Consider the following 25,563-nt stretch of genomic DNA (forward strand, 5'->3'; position numbering starts at 1 on the left):
GAGTTTGAAACCAGTGGGAGCTGGAAAGCTTCTGAGATTTTTGTCTCTAATAAATTACCAAAAAGAAGCCTGAAGTGGAAGTGTAGCTCAAATGGAAGAGCAGTAGCCCTGAGCAAAAAAAAAAAAAAGATTGACAGAAATTAAGGAGTCTAGCAATGCCAAATGTCTTTATGGATGTGCATCAATAGGAATGCTCAGGTACTACTAACAAATAACTAATGGCTAAAAATAACTAATTGACTAAAAATAACTAATTGATAAAGAACCTTAATATTATACAGTGGAATCTCACCACCTCAGTGTTTTATCTAAGAGCACTTTTGCATTCATGCATAAAATTCAAAACTGTTCCTAGGAAAATAATGAGATAGATTTCCATTCACAAGAAAATGGATCTAGCGGGGCACATTTATGTAATAAAATACTTTATAGCATTGAAAGGAATAATCTATAGGAACCATGAAAACTTGGGTCAACCTTAGTAACAGCAAAAGAAATTAGAGTACTACATACAGCATGTTACCATTTTTGAAAGCTAACAAGGAAATAATGCATACATAAATGGCAAAACTGGAAAAAAATGTTTACCACAAAATTCAAGATAAGGAAAAAAAATTCTCAGTTAGGTACCTATGACTCATGCTTGTAATTTTATCTACTCAAGAGGCTGAGATCTGCGGATCAAGATTTGAAGCTATCCTGAACAGAAAAATCCATGAGACTCTATATCCTATTAGTCCATAAAGTGTCTGGACTGTAGGTGGCTTTAAGTGGTAAAGGCACTGCCATGAGTTAAAACATCTTAACAAGGGTTCAAGGCCCTCATTTCAAGCCTTGATACTGGCAGTGAATAAATGAACAGCCAAAGAACAAGTAATTCAGTCAATAAATAGGCAAACTAATTGAACTGACAGTTCTCAGAAAAAGAAATACAAATGGCTAATAAATACATGAAATGTCCAATTATGGGAAATGCTAATCAAAATTCTACTAAGATTTCATCTCACCAGTCAAAATGGCAATTTTCAAATAAATCTCACAACAAATGCTACCACGGATGCAGTGGAAAAAAGGAACCCTTAGACACTGTTGGTCAGAATGTCAACTAGAATAGTCACAGAGGGTCCCAAAAACTAAAAATAAACCTACTCTGTAATTCTCCCATACCACTTCTTGGACATGTATCTGAAAGAGTGTAAATCAATATACAAAAAAGATACCAATGTTTATTGCTGCTCTGTTTACAATAGCTAAACTATGGAGTCAGCCAAGGTACCCAAGAACCAATGAATGGATAAAGAAAATATATATGAACACACACACACATATGGAATGTTACTTAGCCATAAAGAAACTGAGATTGTTATTTTCAGGAAAATGTGTGGAACTGGTGATTATAATGTTGAATGAGATATACCAACCTTCAGAAAGCTAGATATTGATATTCTCACTTGTGGACTATAAACCTAAAATGATGATGATGTGGATAATGATGATGGCAGCAGTGGTGGCAGTAGCAGTGGTGGTGTTGGTAATAGTAATGGAATTTGAATGTAAAAAAATCAACAGAAGGAGGGGAACTGGAAGAGTGAAGAGGATTGAAGGGTATTACGTGGTGGGGGGCAGGAGGAGGTTAAACACAGCATAATGAAACAAACCAAATATTGGAAAAGGAAGGAGGAGGAAAGGGAGAAATGGGAACATGGTTCAGGGAGTGAATTTGTTCATAGTACACTATGTGCATATAAATATTACAATAAGAACCTCATATTACAAATGCATACTAACTCAAAATTCAGTAAACAGCAACAGACAAAGAAGGTTTCACAATACTCTTTCTAGTCATATTGCTGAGAAAAAAATGTATAGTTAGTTGATGATAAAATAATACAGGCATATTTATCCCAGTGGCCTGCTAAGTAATAAATGCATAAGATGAAGTGTTTGATTGAAGAGGTTGAATTATGCAAGCTAGATTTGAGAACTAGAGTAGCCTATTGTAATACTTTTATATTTTTTCAGAGCAGTTGGCTTTGGTCTTGTCAATTCATCTTCACCAAAGAATGATTTAGAAGGGAAAGTTTTAATGGTACCATGTTGATGAATGGGACTTAGTATTAGCATAATTTTTCTTGTGATGTATGTTCAACCCAGGTCCTTGCTAATAAGTACCTGTCTACTAACTGAGCCTCTCTCCCAGACCAAGCATATAATTTTAAGCCTATATAACTCTCCTACAATACCAGTGCCAAGTTAACTCTCCTACAATACTAGTACCAAATTAAAATTCAGGAACCAGTGCTTTAAAACCATGACCACAGGTGATATTGTCCAAAAAAATGTAATGTACTCATTACTTGACTTAAGAAATGGTAACCCCTCTGTACAACACTTTAATAATAACAATAAAATTACATTTGAAATAAACATTACCACATTAAAAACTATGCTCAAAATTCACCATGCTTTCTTGATTTGGGAATGTGTACATCTTATTCATTATAATCTGAAGTATGTAAATTTTTTCAGGCCTTTAAGTATCTAGGGATCCAAGTGGGTGTGGGGATGCACACCTATATTCCCAGCACTTGAGAGAGACTGAAGCAGGAAGATCGTGAGTTGAAGGGCAACTTGGGGTATTTAGTGATACCCTATCTCACAAAAGAGTGGGAGAAAAGCTTGGAGATCCAGATATATAAATCATCATCTCCTGTGGCTTATTTTCTGTTTATGTGCCTTTCTTTTGTCCAACTACTTGACTTCTTTTTTCCTCACAGTACATAATACATCTTTTAAAAATCTTCACTTTTTCCCCTCATAGGAATTAAAACTTCTCAAGGATATTCATCTCCATTTCCCTCTGTAAGTGTGCTGAGTGGAACTGAACTAACCCCACATAAAAGTGTCTTCTGTCAGTGTGGTGTCCTCACACCATGGCCATATAAAGGCCACACATCCTATGTTGGCATATTAGTGAGTATCCATCAACCAGGCCTCTCTGTACTCTGGCAATACAGACATTCTCTAAGAATACCCTCCACAGTATGGGATGAAAACCTAGCAATACGTCATGAGTTGAGACCAAGTTATTGTCTCTATTTTAGCTTGTAAAAATGGGTTCCAGTAGCTGGGCAGTGGTGGCTCATGACTGTAATCCTAGCTACTCAAGAAGCTGAGATCTGAGATCAAAGCCAGCCCAGGCAGAAAAGTCCATCACTCTTCTCTCCAGTTAATCCCCAGAAAACTGGAAGTGGCACTGTGGCTCAGAGTGGTAGAATGGTAGCCTTGAGTGATAAAGCTCAGGGGCAGCGCCCAGGCCTTAATTTCAAGCCCCATGACCAACCAAAAAAGAAAGGGTTCCAGAAGCAAATTCACAATTTGCAAATCTACTTTGTAATTGGTATTTAAAACAAGATATAATCTCAGTCTTCAAAGTTCTTTCATCAGCATTATGGTTTCTGCTTTGTGTATGTAGTACACACAATATAAAATCCCACTGAGACACATTTTAACTTACATGTATTAGAAACTGGAAATATGAGGGGATACTAGGCAGGAAAGGACAAAGTCTTATTATTAGTAAGATTTTGGGCGGGGGGATGGTCATGGGGCCTGAACTCTGGGCCCGTGCGCTGTCCCTCAGCTCTTCAGCTCAAGGCTAGCACTCTACCACTTGAGCCACAGTTCCACTTCTGGCTTTTTCTGCTCATGTGATGCTGAGAATCAAACCCAGGGCCTCATGCATGCAAGCCAAGCACTCTACACTGAGCCACCTTCCCAGTCCATTAAGTAAGAAATTTTAAAGAATGATAATGAATTAAGAACGGTATATAGTATGGAAGAAGAGTAAACTCAGTTTTTTCTGTCACTTTACACAGAAGATTCTGTGTGATTTGGGGAATAACATTTAATCTCAGGTTTCTGTTCTATAAAAAAGTTTATAAGCATACCTGTGGCAGGGAGAGAGCATATTAACACATTTATATAAAAGCCCTTTGTTCCAGGAGGAAGTTAAAGGGAAAACAAATCTTGTCACCACAGAGATCAAGATAAAGATGACTACTGTCAGATCCTATAAATTGAAGAATTACTTTGGCCTTCCCCACTTTAAAGAGGAGAAACTTCACCCCAGGTGGCCTGGTTTACTCCAGGGGAGAAATACTTGTTCAGGAAGGAAGATGTAATTACAGTAAAGCTGTCTAGAAGATTTGGTACTTCACTCTTAGAAAATCCTTGGACTGTGTAGTTCTGACTGTGTTTGGTGATTATGAAGGGGAATATTACAATAGGCTTAACAAGCATGTCCTCTGCAGACTGCCAGAGATTGCCTGAGCCCTTAGAGTCTGACTGACAAGCAATGCCTAGTTATAACTGAGTCAGATCTGGGATTTTACTTTTTTCTTTTTTCTTTTCTTTCTTTCTTTCTTTTTTTTTTTTCTTTTTTTTTTTGGTCGGTCATGGGACTGAACTCTGGGCCTGGGCGCTGTCCCTCAGCTCTTCAGCGTAGACTAGCGCTCTACCACTTGAGCTCAGCCCCACTTCCAGCTTTTTTATGTGGTGCTGCGGAATCGAACCTAGGGCCTCATGCATGCAAGGCAAGTGCTCTACCACTGAGCCACCTTCCCAGCCCCAAGGGATTTTACTTTTTTGTTTATTAGTATAGCAGTTTATTGTGACCTTTCTATACATGCATACAATGTACCCCAATCAAATGTACCCTGTTTTGTTAGGTGTCATTTCTCGTGACAAGTTAAATATTTCATTATGTTAATTAGTAATGTTTTAATTAGGCCTAATGCAGAGCTAACTTTTTTCACAGAATATTTTGCTGCCTGTTTGTACCTATATCATCTAATTTGATCGTAAATGGTTTTAATTTTAATCTACACTATGAATTTTGAGTCTGCTATCCTGAGTATACTTTCAGGCTTTCTGAAATAGCCTTGCTACCAACATATTTGGCAAGTCTACTTCTGTCCACTGTTAAAGCCCCTTGTATTCCAGCACAGCCATGGACTAGAAACTCTGCTCTTTCAGCTGTTGAGGCTTTGTCCTCAGCTCACTGCCTGTTCTGTTCTCAACTTAGGGCCAACTGTGGCTCTGAGACCCAAGTGCTTATGCAGATATCCAGCAATATGCTTCAGCTCCTCACTGACTGATCCGCTCTGGATATCTACTTGCTTGCCTGGGTCCTTAGCAACTTATCCAACCTGGCCTGGCCCCCGCTCTGGATATCTACTTGCTTGCCTGGGTCCTTAGCAACTTATCCAACCTGGCCTGGCCCTATTCTTGTTCTCCCAATCCCTCAGCTACAATTTCCTGAATTCTCCCAACCTTATAACCTGCAGTACTGTACCACCCAGAGACTCCTGTTGCTGTGCCTCACTTTTAGAACAGACTTCCTGGCACTATTAACACCAGCCTAAGTAAACCAAATTTATCATGTCCACATGAGCATGGTGATTTGAACTTCTGTCTGTCCCTGAGGGAGTCAGCTTAGTCCTCCCTGGGCATTCTGAGCTTCTTCCCACTGCAAGCACCTGCTGCTAGGAACCCAGTAGATGCCAAGATCAGTTAAAGTTCCAACTCCAGTCATGCCAGCATGCTCACAAATTCCTCAGGGACACAAAAGGAAGTTATGGAAAAAAAATCTAATTGTTGTTTGCTTCCACAGAGGAAACTTCGAGTCATGTAGCTACAACAGTGTCTTAGTACTACAGCACAGATAATTGATTAGTAGATAAAGAGAAATCCAGTTTGCTGTTCTAATTGGTATTGAAGTTAAAATACAGCTCTTTTTTGATGCTTCATTGGAAGGTGAGAAAAATTGCAAAATCATTTCAGCATAGGTCTGGCACCAGCAGTCTAAAAGGACTTTTTTGGAGGCAGAATCTTGCTGTATAGTCCAGGCAGCCCTGCAACTCATGGTCTTCCTGCCTCCACCTCCCAAGTGCTGAGATTATATGTGTGCACCACTACACTTAGCAGCTAAAGTGCCATTTGTAAAGCTAAACATAATTGTAATTAGTTTGGATAGTAGAAAGGCTCAGGGATGGGATGGCCCAAAGCTTTGATGGAGAGTGTTCAAGCAGTGGAAGATCTGTAAGGCTCCAGTGACAGAAGGTACTCATTGGCTTCCAGCCAAACTGAATCCATTACACCTGCTGAGTCTGTCTGAAGTTCATTTTTTTTCCTAGGGACTACTAACTGACCAACTGTCCAGATGTGCTATGGGTATTCTGCCACCTGTTTTGGAGAGACTGTGCATTTTTATTCCTTGCTGTGGCTGGGGAATTTTCCACTTTCCTCTGTTCTTTGGAATGAGTGTGGTGCTGCTGCACAGATTCACACTCACCAACAGCTTTCCTCTTTCTGCACTGCTGACTCATTTTCCCCTGATACTTGTTCATATGCAGCTTGCTGGAGTCCCTTTATCTCCCTTGCCAAGTGACAGGAAGCCTTTGCTGGGGTTTTATCCAGCTGTCCTTATTTGGCATCTTGGCAAAAGAGCCCCACTCTGCATTTGTGTAGAATTTACCCCTTTATTTCTATTCCTGCTTCTCAAGTGGAACCAGGTTGGCAAATGATAGAAAATTAAATTCAGATGACTTGTGATAAGAAATGTGTTTTGTGAAAAAGACCACTCAGTCATAAAGAATGCTCAGAATGAGATTATGCAAATTCATCTATTATCACGCCTTCCAACGGCACAGGCACTCTGAATTCTGAGGCAAGCCAAGGCAATTCTGGATGCTTTTTATTTATTTAATTTTTCTGTTGTAAATGAACTGAGGCTCACCAAAGCATAAAAGAAATTAGGTCTTCAAAAGGACCTTCCTTATAGTCACCTGTGCTTCGTAGTGCAATGGAGGTGATAAATAAATTTGCTTTGGCCTCATGATTTGTGGTTCCCATGCACTGTTGCAATGGAAATGGATGTCATGCTTATTGATTTTAGGAAAACTGTGATTTGGAGAAGATAAAGCCTGAAGCCAGGAGATACTTAGAAAAGTCAATTAAAATGGGAAAAAGGAATGGGCTTCATCTTCCAGAACAAGTACAAAATGTAAGTTTACTTCCTTTTCTTTCAAATGAATACATAAAACATACATAGAAGAAACAGGGAAACTGATGGATTGTAATAAAAATAAGCCATAATACAAATCCATTTCCAACATATTTACTATTCAGTGCTTTAACTCCTACAGCTTCTTTTAACCTCATAGTGACTGACAAAGCTTTGATCCTGTCCAAGTTCCTTTTGTTTTTTTCTTGTGTGCTTGGCTTATTTCTCCTGCTCTACTCATATTCTTTAAGAGTTGATTCCAAGGCTCCATAATTGATTTGTATTCTCCCTCCCTTTGTAGTCCAGAGATAGGGCAGTGGTAATAAAATCCTTACTGATGCGCTGGGAATATGTTAGAGTGCTTGCCTAGCATTCATGAAGTACCACCATAAACAGAAAAAGTCAGTAGTGGCGCTGTAGCTCAAGTGATAGAGTGCTAGCTAGCCTTGAGCAAAAGAAGCTCAGGGACAGTGCCTAGGCCCAGGACTGGCAAAAGTAAATAAATAAATAAATTTTTAAAAATCTTTGCTGATGGAGAGTTTTAAAACCAGCATTTTGGAGTGGGACACACTATCATTGATGTTTGCCCCTTAAATGAATAGAGACTAGCTGTTGAAAAGTACGTCTCAACCTTTTTCTTTTGTTTAAGACCAATCAAGTATTCTGGGTTCAGCAGTAAACTTACTACAGAATTAACTTCATTCTTCTTTAACAGGAAATAGAATCTATAATTCATTTTCAGATTGTTTTTCTAGACACAAGACCTGAAAGTAAGCTTGAAAGAAACTCAAACTGGGCCCTAATTTGGTTATTTGATACCATCATGTAGACAAGAACTGAAGGTGCCACTAAAACATTGGTATCCTTTTACCACCTGAGTGCCCTTTGCAACCTTGTGGTCTCTTCATCCTAATTAAAGAAAAGGGATTGATCTCTCTTGCCTCACCTTTCATCTGCCTGCTCAGTCCTCCTGGGAATGTGAAAACTTACACTATTTTGATTGCTGCTAACAAAATCTCCTTGAGAAAATAAAAGAGGTTTAGTTGCTTGTGTAACTGGACAGTCCAGATGTTGATAGGCTTCATGGGTTGTTCAGATCTCTATGCACAGGGATGTCATTGGCCACCTGATTTTCCATTTTTCATTGCGTCTTCTTCAGTGATAGTATCATCCATCCAAAGGTTGGTTTCCTCTTACTGCTAGTGGGTTCTCTTAAGAAATTGCATTTGTGGGGGAGGGGAAAACTGGGAGAAAATGAGGGATGGTGGTGATACTGTTCCAAAAGAAATGTACTCATTACCTGACTTATATAACTGTAACCCTCTGTATATCACCTATACAATAGAATTAAATAATAAATAATAATTTGATGGGTGGAAAAAAGAGAAATTGAATTTCTAATAAGTGCAAGTGATACTTCTTGAGCAGACCCACACTTTGAAATCAATGTGGACTAAGTAAATGTCATTATGTAACATTGCTAGAAGAAAGGGACAGATTAATGCAATTTGTTTCTTGTGTTTTTCTTCTGTTGCTTCATTTGATCTGCCACCTAGTATTTCTTATGCAAATGTTAGAATCCACAAATCCTCCTTCTCTCCAAAGTGTTATGTAAATCATTAGTGTTTTCAGTTTTTCTTTGTTTACTTCATCACCAGATACTAATTATTAAACTTAAATTTTGAATTAAAACAAATATGTTGATTGGAAATGAGCTACTGGATTTGTTCATTCACAGCAACTATTGTGTGTGTATAATATGCTAGATACTGCTTTTACCATAACTTCTTAATTTGTCTAGTTCTTCATATAACTGTTTTTTTTTTTAATACATGACTAGGTTTGTCTTTCTATAAGGTGTTTAAGACTGGGACAGCTGCTTGTTAAGCTTGTCACTAGACATGACTTCCCAAGAACAGGATCTAATCTTCATATAAAACCTACTTCACTGTTTGCAGTAAAAATGAGTATTTCCTTTTACTTTTAATGCTTTGCACATATCTTTTTTTCCAGGAAATCAAATCAATGAAGAAAAGAATGAGTGAGCTATGTATTGACTTCAACAAAAACCTCAATGAGGATGATACCTTCCTTGTGTTTTCTAAGGCTGAACTTGGTAAAAAAAAAAATAAATAAATAAATAAATAAAAGAAAAGAAAAGAAATTGTTATTTTGCTAGATTGTCATGTCAGTTAGGTAAATAATGTTACTTCATAGGTTACTATGATTTCCAGATGGAAAGCCTAAACTAGAGTTCAAAGAATCCTTTAAAAAATAATCTCATCACTCCAGCTAAAAAAAGACAACCAGAACAGCCAGAATTAGATTTTAGGCTAATAAGAGCATAATATTTCTAGATTCAGTCCAGAAGAGATTTCATTATATTTCCCCATAATTTCTCTTGGTAACTGATATTGGTGTTTAGTATCCTTCAGATGTTTAACAATTTTTCTGCCCTGCAATGTCCCCTACATTGTAACTTAAATTGGTGTCTTCTTATTCAGTTCTGGATTCTTTTTCTCATTTATTTTTCCCTCCTCTCCATCAAAACATCACCTCAAAGGTCCACTGAAGTATATTCATGTTGTGCATTACTATCTCCCGAGCCACCAGGCCTCTTACTGCTACCCCCACTTCAACAAAAATATTAAAATAATAATATTAGGACTTTTATTATTTTTCTTGAATTTCAGTCACCCCACCAAATTCCTAGACCTACTTAAAGGAACCATGCCAATTCTAAAGAAACCAATAATGAGTGGAAAAATTGATGTGTGAGAAAATGGTTTTTCACAGGTGCTCTTCCAGATGATTTCATTGACACTTTAGAAAAGACAGATGATGACAAGTATAAAATAACCTTAAAATATCCACACTATTTTCCTGTCATGAAGAAATGTTGTGTCCCTGAAACAAGAAGGAAGATGGAAATGGCTTTTAATACAAGGTGCAAAGAGGTACTATAAATGTTTTTCTTTCTATTGTTGTTAGGACTTGATTTTTTTAGAACAACTATCAAAGTCAGCTCACAGACTGATATTCTGATTTCTGTTGGTATTATGCTTCCTAATTCCTCAGATCTGCAAGACTTTTTAGCTTTTTATTGCTCATTGGCACTCAGTGTGGCCAAGTAAGTGTGCAAGTAAGAAAAAAAGTCTAGACTAGATTAAATAAACTAAAAATTGTATTCCTCTCCTACATCAGCAGTCCAGGACTGGCAAGTATCTCTCCCTCCTCAACAAGTGACTTCCAAGGTTATTTCTGGAAATGACTATTCCCTAGCCTGTTGGGAAGGAGTAAAGGAGCACCAAGCTCTCATCTTTAAAGACAAGACCTAGAAATGGTATATGTCAACTCTATTCTTATCCCATTGACCCAAATTCCATCATAGAGGTATGTCTAGCTGCAAGGGAAGCTGAGAAATGTGAATTTTAGTTGACAACCATTTGCTCAGCTTAAAGGGTTTTATAAAGACAAAGAATGAGAACTAGATTCACAGGCTTCACTGTTCCACCATAGTCTTTCTCACCATCTGTACAACCATAAGCACCCTTTTTTTTTTCCTAAAAACATTTGTCATTTCCCAGGCAGGTATTCAGGCCAAACTCTTAACACACAGTCCTCCTCAGTTGGAGGTTCTCATAATCTACCAGCCTATTAAAAAAAGTTAAATCTCCTATACCTTCAACCCACCCATGAGTAGAATAGGAACAGAAAAATTCTAACAGTCATACCAGGGGGAGGGGTGAACCTACCATTTGAAAAGGAAAGAATAGGAAAAATAGTGGTCATATAACAATTGTGAAAAAATGTTGGTCAGGAATTATAAGGATTCTTGTTCTAGGCAAGTCCCTTCATTTAGTCCAAAGTTATTTGGGTCAAGAATTCCTTTATCAGTTGCACTTTATGGTCCTTATTTTGCTTGCAGATACATCTTCACTGTTATCTTCCATGACCGTATCTTAGGGAACTGCTGATATATAGAATTCCCCAGTGTGAGGTCTAAGGGTTATCCTACAGACCAAATAACCACAGGATTTTATAGGCCAGTGTTAACTATCATTGGTAATGAAACTCCTTGAAAAACTTAGTTTCTTGTCTGGTTGCTTATAATCAGTTGTATTATTAAATAAATGCATACATTGTGTTTGGTCCATAGTCCTACCAATTTGAAAACACTGACCTCTGTATTTTGCTCATCCCATTTGTCTTCAAATGAATAGAGTTTGCTTTGGGCCCTTTGAAAAAGGCTGGAGAAGGAAGGGAGAATCTCAAACTAATCTCTGCCCTTCAGTAACTGAGTGACATTATTGATCCCCATGTTAAGAATTCAGAGCAATTGGCTTTTTCAGCCATCTGAAGCCCCAGAACCTCACCCAACAGAGTTATTTCCTTCCATTCTCCATCCTTCCATCTTTTCCCTCTTGCAAACTGGCCATCTCTGTCTATGTCCATATCTTCCATCCTGGTACCTTGTTTGGTACCTTGTTTTTTGTTATAGCAGTACCCTTTTCCAGCTCCTAGTCTCCATATGTCAAGGTATAGGCTAAACAACTTTATAAGTCAGTGAAAAGTACAGATGTGACAAAAAATTACTTCTTGTGCTGGGGTTATAACTTAATGGTAACTCTCTTGATGAGCATACTTACATGAGGCTCTAGGTTGTGATCTCAGCACTGCCAAAAAAAAAAAAAAGTGAAAAAGTTATTTCTTTTCAGAAAGTAAGTTAGACACTAGGGGAGCCTGAAGAGTTACTATTAATGATCACTGAATTTTTTGAAGTAATGGAAAATCCTGGAAATAAATTGTATAATGGTGTGTATCTATATCAATTTAATCAGTGCCACTGAATGTTACACTTAATAGATTAGTGACCAAATTTTGCCTGGCTATGGTGATACGCACCTGTAATCCCAGCTACTCTGGTGGCAGAGACAGGAAGATCACAAGTTCAGAGCCAGCCCAAAGTTAGCAAAATCCTATCTCAAAAACAAAATATATACAAAAGGACTGGAGGTATAGGAAGCTCAAGTGGTAGAACACTTGTCTAGCATGTAAGTTTAATCCTTAGTTCCAGTAAATAAACAAATAGCATATTTAATGTTACTATACACTTACCATGATTTTTTAGATATATTTCTCTTGCAACCAGCACTAAAAGAAAGAGCCCAGAGTGGGCTCTGCATTCTTCAGTATGTGATTTCCAGTGTCATTATTATTGTCATCTTTATTTCACAGCTAGCAAGGCAAACATCCACAAAGAGATAACCTAAAAATTTAACTTGTCTTTTCACATCCTTTGTCCCATTAAGTGTCACAAGTATATTTAAGAAAGGATGGGAAAGATCACAGTTCCAAGGTTGGTGTGGTAGGGCTCATCTGTAATCCCAGTATACATGAGGCTGAAGCATGAGGCTTACCAAAGGCCTCACCTGTTAGTAGCACCACAATACAGATTTATTTTCAGCACATGAGTGTTAAGAAGACATTTAAACCATAGGAAGTGTCATTAGGTGTATTTATGATCTTTCGCAACCATCACCACTGTCTACCCACAGAGCTTTGTCATATTCCCTAACCAAAACTCTACTTGCTAAACACCAAGGCCCCATTTATTTCTGCCTCCAGCCTCTGGCAACCACCTTTGTAAATGCTACATAAATTTGATTACAATATTTATCTTTTTGTGATTGGTATATTTCTTTTTTAAAAAATTATTGAAAAGGTGTTGTACAGAGGAGTTACAGTTACATAAGTCAGGTAATGAGTGCATTTGCTTTTGAATAGGGTTAACCCCTTGCCTCATTTTCTCCCAGTTTTTCCCCTCCTGATTTCCCTCCCCCTCAAGTTGTACAATTAATTTCCAACATAGTGTCTAATGGATTTCACTACTGAATTGGTTCACCCTTTGTCCCACCATTTCTGTGCTTCCCCTTCCCCACCCCAAATCAGATAAACTTATATGCTTATATAAGTATATGCAGATATACTTATATACAAGACCAAGGGTAAGAAATAAAAAAACAGTGACAGAAGGGAATAAACCAAAGAAAAAGGAAAGAAGAGAGTAAGAAAAAAAGAATTGAAAACAGTACAATAAAAATCTTCTTTCCATTTCTTGGAATTCATTTCAATAAGCATCATTTTATATGATCTTATTTACATAGCTATTGAGCCTTTGCAATCCTCTCCTAAAAAGTATCCTCCTTTGTTCTCACTGTGTGAAAGTCTAGACTGCTGTTTAATTAATACTGTCCAATTGTAATTATTTATCTTTTACTATCCATTGGGTTTACTTGTAGATTTATAGGCACATTCTAATTATTACAAAAGAGGGAAACCATGTAGCCTATGCTTCTTTGGGTCTGGCTTGCTTCATTTAGTATAATTTTTTTTCCAAGTCTTTCCATTTCCCAACTAATGAGGCAATGTCATTCTTTCTGATGAAGCATACAATTCCATTGTGTATATGTACCACATTTTTTAATCCATTCATCCACTGAGGGGCATCTGGGTTGATTCCATATGTTGGCTAAAATAATGTTGTAGTGAACATGGTCATGCTGGTGGCTTTAGTGCAGCCTGGTTTGTGGTCATTTAGGTAAATGCCCAGGAGTGGGTCATAGAGAAGTTCTATGTTTAATCTTTTGAGGAATCTCCATACTGCTTTCCAGACTGGATGAACAAGTTTACACTCCCACCAACAGTGTAGTAGCATTCCTTTTGTCCCTATCCCTACCAGCAGCTCTTATTGTTCATTTTCTTGATAATGGCCATTCTAAAGGGAATCTCAATGTTGCTTTGATTTGCATTTCTTTTACAGCTAGAGATGTCAAACATCTCATCATGTGTCTATTGGCCATTCTTACTTCTTTGGAGAAGTCTCTAAGTCTTTAGTCCATTTATTGATTGGGTTGTTTCTTTGAGGGTTTGTTTGGGGGAGGTTTAATTTTTATTTTTTAATTTATTTTTTATTTTTGGTGTTGGTGGGCCTGAGTGCTGTCCCTCAGCTCTTCAGCTCAAGGCTAGTGCTCTACCACTTGAGCTACAGCGCCACTTCCGGTTTTCTGGTGGTTTATTGGAGATAAGAGTTTCATGGACTTTCCTGCCCGGGCTGGCTTTGAACCCCGATCCTCAGATCTCAACCTCCTGAGTAGCTAGGATTACAGATGTGAGCTACCAGCGACCGGCTAATTTTTTGAGCTCTGAGTATATATTAGATACGAGGCCCTTGTCTAGTAAAGATCTTCTCCCATTCGGTGGGCTTTCTATTTATCTTGCTAACTATGTCCTTTACCATGCAGAAACTACTCAGTTTGATGCAATCCCATTTATGTAGTCTTTCTTCGATTTGTTGTGATTCTGGATCTTTACTTAGGAAGTTTCGACATGTGCCAAGGAGCCATAATGTTTCCCCTATCCCTTCCTATCATATTTTCAGGGTATCTGGTCTATTGAGGACTTCTATTCATTTGGAGTTGATTCCAGTGCAGGATCTAACTCCAGTTTGCTGCGTGTGCATAGCCAATTCTGCCAGCACCGTTGGTTGAAGAGCTGTCTCTTCCACCCTGTTTTTGGCTCCCTTATCAAATATTGGGTGGCTTTAGGTCTGTAGGTTCATTTCTGGGTCTTTTATTTCATTGGTCCTCTGGTTTATTCTTGTGTGACTGGCACATTTCACTTATCATAAATGTCTTAAAGGTTCATCCTTGTAGCCTGAGTCAATGTTCTTTTAAAGGTTAAATTATATTCCACTGTATATTTGTACTATGTGTATGGATCCATTCATCTGTCAATGGATACTTGGGTTACTCCCTCTTTTGGCTATTACAAATAGTGCTACTGTACTCTACAGAATATGTAACATTTGTGTTCTCTTCTACAAAACACATGAGTTCCAATTTCTTTACATCTTTACTACCACATTATTTTGGATGGTGCATGTGTGCGTGCATGTGTGTGAGTGTGTAGAATAGCCATATACCTGGGTATGAAGTTAAAATGTTGAATTTTATATTGTATATATTTTACCATCATAAGCACAACCAAAACAGTTAAACTACTAACATTTGATATAGTTCTATCAGTGAGAAGCAATAAGGAATCACTATAATCCTTAAAATGCATGCTTCCTCTAAGTTTGAATTAGTTCTCTAAATTCATTGACCTCAATTACTGCCTTAACTTGATAGTGTTATGAATTATTTTAGGAGTAAAATCAGGAATTAAAAACTCAACACTGAAATGGAAGCAGTAGTTAAGGTAGTCTAAAAACATTTGAGTTTTACACACCTAGAAATGTAAAAACTTATTAGTACTTTGGGCCTAGCTAATGACTTGCTTTCTTTGTTGTTGCTTGCTAGGAAAACACAGTAATTCTGCAGCAGCTACTCCCATTGCGGGCCCAGGTGGCCAAACTGCTCGGGTACAACACTCACGCTGATTTTGTCCTAGAACTGAACACTGCCAAGAGCACAAACCATGTGACAACCTTTCTAGGTTAGTTCTTCTGTTAATGTCAGTTTTACCATTTCCATTTATTTGTTTCCTATGACTATCCCCTATGACTATCATATCAGCAAAACCCTTGAGATCACCCTCCTTTTCATTCATTCAAGATAAATCTTTCGACTACCTGTTGTGTTAGTCTGAATTGGCTCTTCCCTTATTGTATTATTACTGTAGTCTTAAATTTATTCTAATATCTTTCTTTTGTGTATATGACTTGGGTTTTTGTTGTTGTTGTTTCATGATAGGGTCTTTCTGTGTACTACAGGATAGCCTTGAACTAAAAATTTTTCTGTCTCAGCCTCCCTTGTTCTGGGATTACAAGCATATGCCCCACTGTGCCTGATGTTTGTTGGGGATTTTTACATTAATTCCACATATGATATCCTGGGTCCTAACAGAGTATCAACCCACTACCTTTCTTCACTGGTAGTTATAGAATGGCTACTTATGAATTTGTATGAAATAAGCTTACCTAGATGATATAAATAGAAACAGGATATATATTAACAAAAACTCAACACCTTGTCCTCGAGAAACCACTTGTTGGTATTTAAAGGTAGTATACAACAATAGTCATGAAAACTAGGCACTGGTACCTCATGCCTGTAATTCTACCTACTCAGAAGGCTGAGATCTGAGGATTGAAGTTTGAAGCCAGCATGGAGCAGAAAATCCATGAGACTCTTATCTCCAATTTGCTAAAAAGTCAGAAGTAGTTCTGTAGCTCAAGTGGTAGACTGCCAGCCTTGAGCAAAAAAAGCTAAGGAACAGCACCGAGGCCATGAGTTCAAGCCCCAGTACTGGCACCAAAAGAGAAAAACAAAACAAAAAAAAACTACCAGCTAATATTATATTCACTACTCGCATCCATTTTAGTCATTTTTATGAATCTTTAAAGCCACAGTTCTTGTCTGTGGTATTGAGTCACTCTGGTCCTCTGCCATTCTTTCCTATTCCCCTCAATTCAGGTGTTTATTTCAATAGTTTCTTTGGCTTCTTAGCAAAAGATGGTTGAAAATTTTAGTCTTGGTGAAAGTACTAATTTTTGTTATAATCATCTCTAATCAGAGTTGACAAAAGTATGGTTTTTTTACTTTCCTTGTTAACCTATTATTTCATACTCTATTCTCTTTGAACAATTGGTCAAAATATTTATTTAATGATTTGATATTTTATTAATATAAGCTACAGAAAACTAATAGTGTGTTAAAGTCAGCCTTTAATCCAAAATTTACTCCACTGCTTCCTTAATGATCATGCTTAAATATATGTGTGTATGTTGTGTGTGTGTGAATCACATATGACTTGTAACAAATGCCCCATAAATATGTATTATTATATAGTTCATTCATATTCTGAGGTTGATCCAAGGCCAGGTCCATAACTCTTTCTACTTCCCTCACAGATGATTTAAGCCAGAAATTAAAACCATTGGGTGAGGCAGAACGAGAATTTATTTTGAATTTGAAGAAAAAAGAATGTGAAGAGAAAGGTTTTGAATACGACGGGAAAATCAATGCCTGGGACCTGCCCTACTACATGACTCAGACAGAAGAACTCAAGTACTGCATAGACCAAGAGTTCCTCAAGGAATACTTCCCCATTGAGGTGGTCACCGAAGGCTTGCTGAATATCTACCAGGAGCTGTTGGGACTTTCATTTGAGCAAGTGACAGATGCTCATGTTTGGAATAAAAGTGTCACACTTTACACTGTGAAGGACAGATCTACAGGAGAAGTGTTGGGACAGTTCTACTTGGATCTTTATCCAAGGTACTAAGGACCACAGTGTTAGCAGTGACCACTGCTCAGTTTAAAATGCTTCCCTTCCATAGTTCCTAGTGTGGTTCCTAGTAAAGAAGTGCAGTTTCCTTACCTGCATTTTAGGTATTAAAAATGGGAATGCTAGTGTCACCTGTTTTGTAGAGATTGTGAAAATTAGTGTGTTGTTGCTGGGCATGGTGGCTCATGCTTATAATCCTAGCTACTCAGGAGGCTGAAATCTGAGGATTACAGTTTGAGGCCAGCCCAAGTGGGAATGTCTGTGAGACTCTTCAATTAACCAGCAAAAAGCCAGAAGTGGTGCTATGGCTCACGTGGTACAGAGCTAGCCTTGAGCAAAAATAAAAAAAGGTCAGAGACAATGCCCAGGTCCTAAGTTCAAGCCCCAGGATTAACGTATGCGCACGAGCATGCTCACGTACACACACACACATACACACACACACACACACACACACACACACACACACAAATTAGTTTGTTATATGTAATACATTTGGAAGACTGCCTAGCACATAGCAAGTGCTTAATAAGCTTTAGCAGCTACCATCATCATTGCCATTGACAGTGTGTACTTATTTGAAGTCAGAGACTCTGGTGGCTCATACATACCTATAGTCCAAGCTACTCGTGAGTCTTAAGATCTCAGGATCTTGCACTGGCTTGAAGCCAGTCTGTACAAGAGAGTTTGTGAGACTACTACCTCCTATTAACTATCAAAAAGCCAGAAAAGGAGCTGTAGCTCAAGTGGTAGAGCACCAGGCTTGATTGAAAAAGCCAAGTGAGAATGTGAGGCCCTGAGTTTAAGCCCCACAATCAGCACATTAAGAAAACATTTAATTTGAAATTGCTCCCATAATGTTTAGTGCTGTTTTCAGATCATCTTTCTTCTAGCCTTCTTAGATTTATGACCATTCTGCTCAATCTTGTTGACAGCCAGCACAGTATATTCTTGAGTGATATAACCTCCTATAATATGGGACTGGTTATCATTTCACAGGACTGTGAGTATTAAAGACTTTAGATGCAAATTGTGCAGCCATAGCTCAGAGGTTTAAACATTGTTTCTATAGTGTATGCTACTAAGGACTCCAAAATGTTTCATCAGACAAAAAAGGATATGGATCTCTTTCTCCACAGGCTACTTTCTAAAACAACCTGTTGCAATTGCTAATCTATTTTATAAATAAAAAAGCCATGATAATGTCACTTAAGTTGAGTAACTCCTCTGATTTTGTATTCTGGAAAGGAGGCTAGATAAATGTCATCCACATGATGGGCTAAGGTGTCTGTAAGTATCTAGGTAATTCCAAAGGTCTGTGGACTTATTTTCCACTTATGATAAAACCTAAAATAAAACCTCTCAAGTGTAGATGGTTGTATTTTCCCCATATTTTTTATTAGTATATGTGAAGTATACAGTGTGTGTATGTGGGGGGGTATCATTCACTTTGATCATACTCACCCCCTTTGTTACTCTTTCTTCTCCCCTCCCTCTTATCTTCCAAGTTTGTTTTTGTTTTTCTTTTTGAGTCCAGGGCTTCATGTTTACTGGATTGGCACTTTACCAGATGAATTTCACCTTCAGGCCTAATTTTTGTTGGTTATTTTTGCAACAGAATCTCACTGCCAACCATGACATGCTTCTGAGCCACAGTGTGCCAACTTTAGGCTTCCTACCATTTCTTCAATCACACTCTTACATCAGTATGTCCAACTTCTGAGGAAATAGAGTCTCATGAACTTTTCTACATAGGCTGACCTGAACCTTGATCCTCCTAATCTCAGCCTTCCAAGTAACTAAGATTACAGGCTCATGCACAGTGTTTACTGTGTTGCATTGTAACCTTTTCCATACATGTACGCAATGTACTTTGATCATATTCTTCCCCTTTACCATTTTTTTCTCCTCACTTGCTCCTTGTCCTACTTCCAAATAGTTCCATATATATTTCTATTTATTTCTTAAGGAAAAGAAATCCACTTATGAAAGGACACATGCAATATTTTTTTTCCAGTCAGTCCTGGGGCTTGAACTCTGGGCCTGGGCACTCTCCCTGTGCTCTTCAGTTCAAGGCGAGCACTCTACTGCTTGAGCCACAGCACCACTTCCGGTTTTCTAGAGGTTTATTGGAGATGAGTCTCTCAGAGTTTCCTGCCCTGGCTAGCTTTGAACCGTGATTCTCAGATCTCAGCCCCCTGAGTAGCTAGGATTACAGGCGTGAGCCACCGGCACCCGGCTCATGCAATATTTTTGAGTCTGACTTATTTCATGTAACTTAATGCCTTAGTTTTTTCCTTCAAGGCTGGTGCTCTACCACTTGAGTCACAACTCCACTTCTGGCTTTTTGGTTGTTAAATGGAGATAAGAGTCTTACAGGCTTTACTGCCCAGGCTAACTTCAAACTGTGATCCTTGGATCTCAGCTTCCTCAGTAGCTAGGATTACATGCATGAGCCACCAGCGACTACAGAGGATAATTTTATTTATTTATTTATTTATTTTTTGCCAGTCCCTGGGCTCCTTTTGCTTAAGGCGAGCACTCTACCACTTTGAGCCACAGCATCACTTCCAGTTTTCTGGTGGTTAATTGGAGATAAAAGTCTCATGGACTTTCCTGCCCAGGCTGGTTTCGAATGAAAATCCTCAGATATCAGCCCCCTGAGTAGCTAGGATTATAGGCATGAGCCACCAGCACCCAGGTTTAAGAATAATTTTTTTTTAAGGAGTGGCAGGAATCAAACTCAGGTCCTTCCTCTGCCAGGCAAATGCTATGTACTACTAAGCTCCATCTCCAACCAAAGATGGTCATTTCTATTTTGGTTTGGTGATTCTTTTCTTGGCTGGGTCAAAGCATTCTTTATCTGTTACTGTGTTTTTCATTCCTAGCCTTTTCACCTGGATTGTTTCTTATAGTTTCTAATGCTGCCCAAATTAGCCATCTGTCCATGCAAAGCATCTACTTTTCCTCCAGTTCTTTAGCACAGGAGTGCTAGTTGTTTTAAATAGCTTCAGCATTTTTGTCATATCTGAACCTTTGTCTTGCTTGCTTTACTTCTTGACCGTTGTTTTTGTTGTTGTTGTTGTTTTATTGTTCCTTACATCTTTATGTACCTCACAAGTTTTTTGAAAGCCAGACATTTGTATAGGACAATAAAGACTGAGGTAAATTGCTGGGTGCCTAAAAATGATCACCTTTGCTTGTGCTGGACTTTTAATGTGAGATGTTAACTCATAGTAGTCAGCTGGATTAGAGATCTATTGCTGCTGTGGTTAAATTCGGTGAGCTATAAGCTACAGACTCTTCTGTAGATTTAGGGTAGGAACTGAATTTTTTAGTTTTTCTCAGTTTCTGTTCTACCTTACTATGTAGTCTTTTGCTTTGTTCTCAGCCTCCAAACAGGTCTCTGTAGAAGTTCTTGCTCTTCCCTGCAGTGGACTGCTATAAAGTGTTACTGGATACTTGTTAGTCTGGTTAGGGAACAGAAATTCTGTCTCTGATTTTGCAGCAGTCTTAATCACAGAATGGGCTGTCATTGTGTCTTAGGAATGGGGCCTGTTCTGTGACCTGCCTTATCCTCCCTCAGCTTAGTCCTCAGGCCATGATGTACTCTGCCCCTCCCCCAGCACTCTCTTCTCCCCACATAGCAGTGGGGTTTCTCCAACTACAACAATAGGGGTTCATGCCCTTTCTCAGGGGAAATGTGAGTCTTTTATTCTATAGGAGACAAATAAAAAGCATCTAAGCAACATTTTAAGCTCTCACATAGCAGCTGTTCCTTCCCTCACAGATTTTTTTTCACCCTGTCCTTCATATTTTATGTGCCAATGCAGTGTTGAAGACAAGCCTAGAATTGGATGTAAATTTTCCATCTACTCCCTCATGCTTCCCTAGCCCTATATCAGCCATCCTCAGCAATTTGCTAAACTCTCTTCTTACTGATGCCTTCAGTATCTATTCTGGGTTTTAAATGCATTTATAAAAGTCTTGCTTCTTCCCCTCTCCTAGGAGGCCCATCCTAGACAAGAATTACTTGATTGCTCCTCAAGATAAAATCTCTGATAGGGTCAGAAAAGTTGCCATTTTCAGATTGTCCAGCCAAAATCTGAACGACCTGTTTAGTATCTGATGGGGGAAAAAAGGAAATATAATCCTAGACTGATCAGTATCATATCACTTTTGTAGAGCCCATCACTGATACTGTTACCCAAAAATAAATGGCTTCATAGTATAATTTATGCTTTTTCCCTAGACTAAAAGTCTGAAAAGGTTTATCTAGTCTTTGTTTTGTTTTTAAATAAACAATTGTAAACACTGAGTCTTCCTTCCTAAATGAAAGGAAAAACTTTCCTATCTGGGTTTAGTTTTTCATTGATTCTAACTTGTAGCTGGGGGAAAAAACCTAGTGTGTGTCTTTTTATTTTAAATTTGCTCGTTAAAATGTACTGGATAAATCTAGATATAGCTCAGTGGTAAAGTGCTAGCCTAGCATGTATGAAAGCCAGGGTTCCCTCTCTTAGTTCCATATGCACACAAAAAATAGTAAGATTTTTTAAAAAATCAGTTAAAAAGCAGTGGTACTAGACACTATGTTGAAAATGAACTATACAAGTTGTGGATGGGGATGGGAGATAAAAACTGGGAGAGAGCAAAGGAAGGGATAACATTGTCCAAAAGAAATGTACTCTTTGCCTGACCTATGTAACTGTAACCCCTCTGTACATCACCTTTATACTAACAATAAAAATTAAATATAAAAATTTTAAAATCATTTAAAAACTCAGTGTACCCTGGGTGTGGTATGCATTCTTTTTATGTTAAGATTTTTGAACAGAAGAAACCTTGGAGATAGATCTCACCAAATTGATAGGAAGGTTACTGTTTGCTTAGTTCTCGTTTTTACTTTTTAGCAGAATGGCCTGCTTTCTATAAAGTTAATTAAATGTTTTAGTGTCTTTGGTGTCAAATAGGCCTTAATGACTAAGAGAGACCATGATGATGTTGTTGTTAAAAAACAATCTTTATTTCTTCTCTCTACGTATTCCCAGGGAAGGAAAATACAATCATGCAGCCTGCTTTGGTCTCCAGCCTGGCTGCCTTCTCCCTGATGGCAGCCGCATGATGTCTGTGGCTGCCCTTGTGGTGAACTTCTCACAGCCAGCAGCAGGTCGGCCCTCACTCCTGAGACACGACGAGGTGAGGACTTACTTCCATGAGTTTGGCCATGTCATGCATCAGATTTGTGCACAGGTGAGTGATTTTATTATGGTAAACCAACCAATTGCTCTGTTGTTCTTTTTTAATGTTTTGTGATCTTAGGTTTTTTCCCTTTACTTGTCTTTTCAAATACCAAACACATTGAAGAATCTCATAAGGCTGCAGAGACCCCAAATTTTCCTTTTCACAGCTTCTTTCACAACCTATTTTTACTCAGTTTAGTCCACTAATCAAAGAACTTCGTTGGCTACCCACTTATGGAGGAGGAAGTAATACTATCATTAAGGAAGGGTTAAAATACTGTGCTCTTTGCCTTTAATTCCTCTCCATAGGAATTTGGTATAAGCCTCACAGGTAAACAGCTATCATCTCTCTCTTCTGGTTATTAATACTTCATTTAGTTCAGTTGTTTCCAGCCCTCTCAGACCCTTTCTCCTTTTCTAATAATATATACTTTGTAACACCTCCCTTTACTAACCTCCAATTAAAATCATAGATAATATATCCATGCAGAGAATTTTCCAGAGAAAAGATAAGTGTGTGCAGTGGATTAAAACTATTTATTGCTAGAAATGAAAAGTATATTTATTTCAAGGCCCATAGTTACATCATTAAGCACACACACAAAACAAGTACATTTATTTTCAAGTTTGTAACACAGTTCACTTAACTAGGCCTAAACTATTCTGATCTGAACCTTATAAACTTGCTAATATTTAACCTTAGCACTAGTTAGCAATAGTTTGTTCATTTGCATGAGTAAACATTTGAATGAGAAGCAGAGTTAAGGAACAGCTCATTCATTTTGTCTTCCTGAAGTATGTTGGATGAGTTCTGGCCATCTAGCCTCCTCCACCTTGAGAGTAGCCTCTAATTATTAATCTAAGCAATAGCTATTCATTTCCTAGGTGCTGCTGTCACTTTTTTTTTTGGGGGGGGGGTCTGGTCGTGGGCCTGAACTCTGGGCCTGGGCGCTGTCCCTCAGCTCTTCAGTTCAAGGCTAGCACTCTACCACTTGAGCCACAGCGCCACTTCTGGCTTTTTTTTTCTGTTTATGTAGTGCTGAGGAATCGAACCCAGAGCCTCATGTATGCAAGGCAAGTGCTCTACCACTGAGCCACCTTCCCAGCCCTCTGCTGTCACTTTTGTTCCAGAGTTTGTTGGATCTTTCAGCATTCTGGTGTTTCCACCTTTTTATTTATTTATTTTTTTTGTGTGGGTTGTGGGGCCTGAACTCTGGGCCTGGGTGCTGTCCCTCAGCTCTTCAGCTCAAGGCTAGTGCTCTACCACTTGAGCCACAATGCCACTTTTGGTTTTCTGGTGGGTTATTAGAAATAAAGAGTTTCACAGACTTTCCTGCCAGGGCTGGCTTTGAACCACAATCCTCAGATCTCAGCCTCCTGAGTAGCTAGGATTATAGGCATGAGCCACGGGCGCCAGCTGCTTCCATTTCTTAAAAACAGGGCTAGCCTGGGTTCAATTCCTCAGTACCAGGTAATCAGAAAAAGCCTGAAATGGTGCTATGGTTCAAGTGATAGAGCTGAAGAGCTGAGGGACAGAGCCCAGACCCAGAGTTCAGGCCCCACATCTGACAAAAATAAATAAACAAATAAAAACAGGGCTATGCTGAAAAAGGAACTTTACAATTTAGGTGGGGATGGGGTGGGGTGGGGGGAGAGGGTGAGTGTAGTTGAGGAGGAGAGAGGGAAGGGATGGTAGTAACAAAACAAAGGAGGCAACAATGCTTGATAGGAAATGTACTCATTACCTTGCTCATGTAACTGTAACCCTCTGTACAATATTTTCACAATAAAAAACTTACTTAAACACACACACACACACACACACACACACACACACACACACACACACACACACACACACACACACACACACACACACACACACACACACACACACACACACACACACACACACACACACACACACACACACACACACACACACAAAACAGGGCTAATGTAGCAAAGTTCCTAAGCTTGTGCTTAGACCTCTCAGAGTCCTGGATTCCATCCCAAGCCTCAAAAATGTTTTTGAGTGAATGAATGAGTAAATGAAGGAACAAATTAATGAAAATAAAATAGGAATCTATCCAGAAAGATAAGCCCATAGATGGCCATTTCCAGAATAATCTAAAATTTCTTTTTTATATTATCTTTAAAGTTAGCAGTGGGTTCTAAAAATAATTTCTCATGGAGAACTTCCCAGAGTGTATATTCTGTGGCTTGACAGTTTCTGTAATTAGAATAACTTTAGTTTTTGTTTTTCTGAAATAATTTGTGAGTAATTTAGAAAAATCCAAATTTTTTTGAATTTTAGAGTTATGGGATATCAGTTAGAGTAAGTAAGTCCTAGGTGTGCATTTGTACACAGATGAGCAGCCAGCCTTTAGAGTAGTCAGTGCTGCCAATTTTTCGATCTGAAGACCCTGTGAAAATCTGATTTAAGATGTATATACCTGTTCCAGAATAATCAATATGTACTCCTATACCCAAAATTATACATGAAATTCCAGAGGCTAACAGAGCCCCTAAATCCCAGACCATAATGAATCCCAAGTTAAGAACTTCTTATGCAAGTTTCCTCCTCAATTTTGATTATTGGCTAACAACTTCACAAATGGGTAACTTAGGGGCTGGAGGCATAGTTCAGGTAGAGCACTAACCAGTGAGCAAAAGCATCAGATATCAAGTTTGAGTCCCAGTCTTGGACAAAAAAAGTGAGGGGGTAGGATAATTTGATGTGACACATTAAAATATTAGTGATCTTAGTTGGGTGCCAGTGGTTCATTCTTCTAACTACTCATGGGACTGAGATCTGGAAATCACAATGCAAGGCCAATACTAGTCAGAAAAGTTTACCAGACTCCATTTTCCAAACAATCAGCAAAAGCTGAGCTACAGATATGACTCAACTGGTTGGGCACTAGCCTAGCAAGTGGGAAACTCTTGAGTTCCGGCAAATCC

At 38.5% G+C, this 25,563-nt stretch overlaps 1 protein-coding gene across 3 annotated transcripts in view; it reads left to right on the plus strand.

The window, feature by feature from the left end:
• Window positions 1-25,563, plus strand: part of Nln (neurolysin) — an 89,143-nt gene that overhangs the window by 39,465 nt on the left and 24,115 nt on the right. For all 3 annotated transcript variants that reach the window (XM_070031247.1, XM_070031249.1, XM_070031248.1), the window contains 6 exons: window positions 6,959-7,066; window positions 9,080-9,182; window positions 9,863-10,023; window positions 15,430-15,565; window positions 16,983-17,349; window positions 22,408-22,609. In XM_070031247.1, the coding sequence (XP_069887348.1) occupies window positions 6,959-7,066; window positions 9,080-9,182; window positions 9,863-10,023; window positions 15,430-15,565; window positions 16,983-17,349; window positions 22,408-22,609 (1,077 nt within the window). The remainder of the gene's footprint in view (window positions 1-6,958; window positions 7,067-9,079; window positions 9,183-9,862; window positions 10,024-15,429; window positions 15,566-16,982; window positions 17,350-22,407; window positions 22,610-25,563) is intronic.

The sequence above is a fragment of the Dipodomys merriami genome, unplaced genomic scaffold, assembly GCF_024711535.1.
Source record: "Dipodomys merriami isolate MVZ:Mamm:240054 unplaced genomic scaffold, mDipMer1.0.p SCAF_20, whole genome shotgun sequence".
NCBI lineage: Eukaryota > Metazoa > Chordata > Mammalia > Rodentia > Heteromyidae > Dipodomys > Dipodomys merriami.